The sequence below is a fragment of the Phalangium opilio genome, unplaced genomic scaffold (assembly GCF_054372755.1).
Source record: "Phalangium opilio isolate 3A_F unplaced genomic scaffold, DU_Popi_V2 ptg000009l_1, whole genome shotgun sequence".
NCBI lineage: Eukaryota > Metazoa > Arthropoda > Arachnida > Opiliones > Phalangiidae > Phalangium > Phalangium opilio.
The window spans coordinates 8,768,651-8,772,574 of NW_028324146.1; the positions used below are offsets into that span (position 1 = coordinate 8,768,651).

Here is a 3,924-nt window from a genome sequence, read left to right on the forward strand (position 1 = left end):
TCCCAAGAATTTTATCCGGAAGGCGCCGAAGACGCATTTATCTGGATTCAAAGTCAGGCCATGATCGCGTAACCGCTTGAGGACCCCTCGTAGCCGATCGTCGTGGACCTCCATCTGACTTGCTACTACCAGAACGTCGTCCATATCGTAAAGTACCCCAGGAAGGTCCCCAAGTATCTCCATCATCCGTTTCTGGAAGAACTCGGGAGCCGCCGAAATACCAAAAGGCAAACGTTTAAACTTGAAGGGGAACTCTTCGCGGCGTCGTGAGTGCAAATGGCTTAGCATCCGGTTTAAGCTTGATCCTGTAGGCAGACTTGACATGGCCAAGTCCTTTGAATAACTCGGGGAATTCTTCTCTTGGCTTGACCGTGGTCGCTCCCAAGCTCTCGATGTTGAAGAGTCGTTTCACGAGTCCTAATTCCTCGCTGGCTTCGCTGGACAATAACGGATGGTCTAATCCTTCCACGACGAATATTTTGATTGGCGCTTGACGACCGTTGTACTCAGCGTTCGCATGGAAGAATCCCGTACACCGCAACGTCCTTTTATCCGGACCAAGAAAGGGTTCTTCTGGCGGCTTCAACAGGGCAGAGAAATTTTGATTGTAAACATCTTCCGGTATAACAGTTTCGTCGGCCCCGGTGTCAACTCGAAACGTGATTGGCAGGTCGTCTATGAGTATGGACTGGGACCATCGCTTGCGTTTGTCAGCAGACCCGATGCCCGACACTCCACCCATAAAGCAAACCTCCTGAATATGGCTGGTTACCGCCTGAACCTTCTTCCCAGAGCGACAGACCCTTGCGTAGTGTCCAATCCTTCGACATTGATTACATCTGGCTGACTTCGCTGGGCAGCTAGCCATCCTGTGATGCTTACGTCCACAATTACCGCACGGCGGACCGTCCTGCGATGGCTGGCCTGTGTTCCGCTCTGAATCTAGCCCTTTCTTCCGAGGGAAACGCTGGGACCTCTTGGTAACTCGACATACGTTAACCTCAGACTTCTCATTACGCAGTTCCGGCTGCTTCTTTTTCACCTCCTCGCTCGTGCGAGCCAATTGTGTCGCTTTCTCCAGAGTTAATGTATCGTCGAACTGCATACGCTCCGACAGGCTTCGATCCCGTATTCCCACGATGATGCGATCTCTAATTAACTCGTCGTGCAATTGACCATACTGACAATGCTTGGCTAATGCATGGAGTGACGTAATAAATTCCTCGACAGGCTCGCCTTCCCTCTGAATCCGCGAATTGAACTTCGCCCTCTCGTAAACCACCATCCGTTTGACGATAAAATGATCTTCAAAGGCTTTGATTACGGTATCGAAGTCAGCTAACGCGGTCTTGGTTAGGGCAAACGACTCCAAGATATTATCAGCTTGACACCCCATCATGTACACCAGAATATCAACTTTCTCTGATGCGGTCCTCTTGGACAGACCACTAACGCTCAGGTACCTCTCGAAGCGTACTCGCCAACGTGGCCACTCTTCGGGAACAAACGTAAAGGCGTCCGGTGGTGAAATCATGGGCCCCGCCATGACTGGTGCGGCAACGGCGGGCACTGTTTCCGCCTTAACTCCCGTTAATTTGTCCGTGGGCATAGTAACGTTCTCGTCCGAAGTCGTGAAGGATCGCAATTCCGGAGACTACAGCGGATAACTATGAAAGACTAAATCGCGACTGATACATTCCCGAAATCACTTCTGACACCATGTGTTGCGCGGGTAAAACAAGAACTAAGCAGTCGGATCAACGGCCAAACAATAACTGTTTATTTAACGACAATGAATGTGTTTATATACAAATGAGAATAGATATAAAAACTAGATGAATAGGCCTATGTTTTTTTAAGCGATTATAACACAGAATGTATGGAGGGGCTGGAATGGCTAAAGGGGCTCTCGTTGTACCCTTGATGGTGGAAACATAAGGCGAGTCCTTTTTTGTGAGAAGTGTAGCTCCTCCCCCTACGTCTGTTTAGCTTTCTACCGAAGACGAAAAATGTCATGACTCGTTAAAAAATGCATGGCAGAAGTGGACTTTTAGATTTTTTAAATTAAATGCGCTGATTTGCCGCCGTTTGCGTTCATATTCGATTCTCTCAGCCTAGGCATAGGACCTAGGGTAGAGCATGGATGAAATGAAACTTACAGGGATAAATCAATCTCGTAGATTTAACATTACAAAGAGGGAAACACGTTTGTTACCAAAAAGGCTGCCAGATTTGATTTCGATTTTATTTTTTGGCTCATTTACCGATTTAAATTCGGAAGTAGATTTATAGAAATTTTGCCATCTCGTGGTAACCTCGGGAACTTTAATTTAAAAATGTCGATTCCGTTACCTTTAGAAGTTTGGGAATTTTCGTATGATTTGTTAGGGTTGGTATATAGGTATGTGCGGAAAACATTTTATTTACTTTCATGGTGATTTTCATTCAACATTTCAAAGCTACAAAGTGGTTACGATTACGTGGGTACAAAAAGCAGACGAAACACCAACCGACTTGACCTCGTGAAACGGTAAATTGAATGTTTCCGGTTCTAATAATTTCGTTTCGAAATTCGAACAAACATTTTATCGCCGTGATTTATCACTGTAAGTTTTTTTTCATCCATGGGTAGAGGGTGGAGAATTATAGGAAACAAGTTTTTTTGTCAGTCAATGAATGAATGAAAATAATTTTAGGGGTAAATACGATTTTTACGTCACTAGCGTAAATTAAGCCACGTCAGTTGTTTCCAAGAACATTTCACGCCGATTAGGATTTGACCTTAGCCATTCCAACCCCTCCATACATTCCTGATATTACTGATAGCCAAAAATACACTTATCCAAAAATATCGATTTCGAAAACAAGACAATTTAATTATGGTTAACATTTGAAGAAGTGAAAAAGATCAATAAACAATATTTCTGCGAGCAGGGATGCCATATTGGGCTGGAATGAAAGCCGCCAATTGATCTTCTTCTCTAAAATATTGGCTGGAAATAAAACGGTTGGCTGTTGGCTGAAAATTGGGCTTTCCGGGGTTTTTCTATGCTTTCTGTACTTAAAATACCGCCAATAGGCCAATATCATTAGAGTTTCTAAGAAACTTCCAACTGGTACTGTCAACCCTTTTCAGCAGCTTATATTTCGTCAATTTATGATTAAATAAAATTGTTTTAGTTTCCTTTTGGGTTTTATAAACGGTGTTAGTATGTAATATACATTGAAATTATACAGGAAAAACTAATTTCAAATTTTCACGATAAATTGTCGAGATCTTTCTCAGTTTTTGGGCTGCTTTTCGGAATATTGGTTGGCTGATTTTTGGGCTTGTTTCCAATTTTAAGTTGTCTGGTTCAAGGTTTTCAATCTGAAGACTACGAGAGCAAAATTTGTAATCAACGTTTTTTTTTGACAAGCGGATTTTTAGGAAAATAGAACCGCTCTTAACTGTAACATTAACTATATTTTGTAATACCAGCAAGTACACGAGAAAAGACTCCTTTAAATAAGGGATGAACCGGTACCGATACTTGGGGTTTGTTAAATATGATACTAAACCGATACTCGTTTAAAATGCTTTATATGGCGCTACATGACATTTTTAGGTCTTTCAGTAATATATTGATGGTGATAATACATTTCTATGAATGACAATAAGCCGTGATATTATTTTCGAAGTACCTCTAAACAATTTACTTGGTAGTTAAATTCGTGAAATTACTCTTTATATTATTTCCTAGTAATTTTAATACATATGTAAATGGCACTGTACTACTAAAAATATCGGTATCGGTTGAAGTATCGGGTTTTGGATCATAGTGTGTAAATATCGGTATCGATCGGTATCGGGTTAAGCCTGGTATCGGCCATCTCTACTTTAAATGTAGGTTCTTAATGTGTTCGATTGCGATCAAAATCCTA

General features: G+C 42.2%; 1 protein-coding gene across 1 annotated transcript; it reads right to left on the reverse strand.

Annotated features, from left to right (window-relative positions):
• Positions 1 to 235: 235 nt before the first annotated feature.
• On the reverse strand, positions 236 to 2,452 carry LOC149713679 (uncharacterized). Its single transcript, XM_089844181.1, has 3 exons — positions 2,428 to 2,452; positions 2,265 to 2,323; positions 236 to 1,654 (listed from the first exon to the last, which is right to left on the reverse strand). Exons 1-3 carry the CDS (start codon positions 2,450 to 2,452, stop codon positions 236 to 238), a joined length of 1,503 nt encoding a protein of 500 aa, XP_089700307.1.
• Positions 2,453 to 3,924: the final 1,472 nt, after the last annotated feature.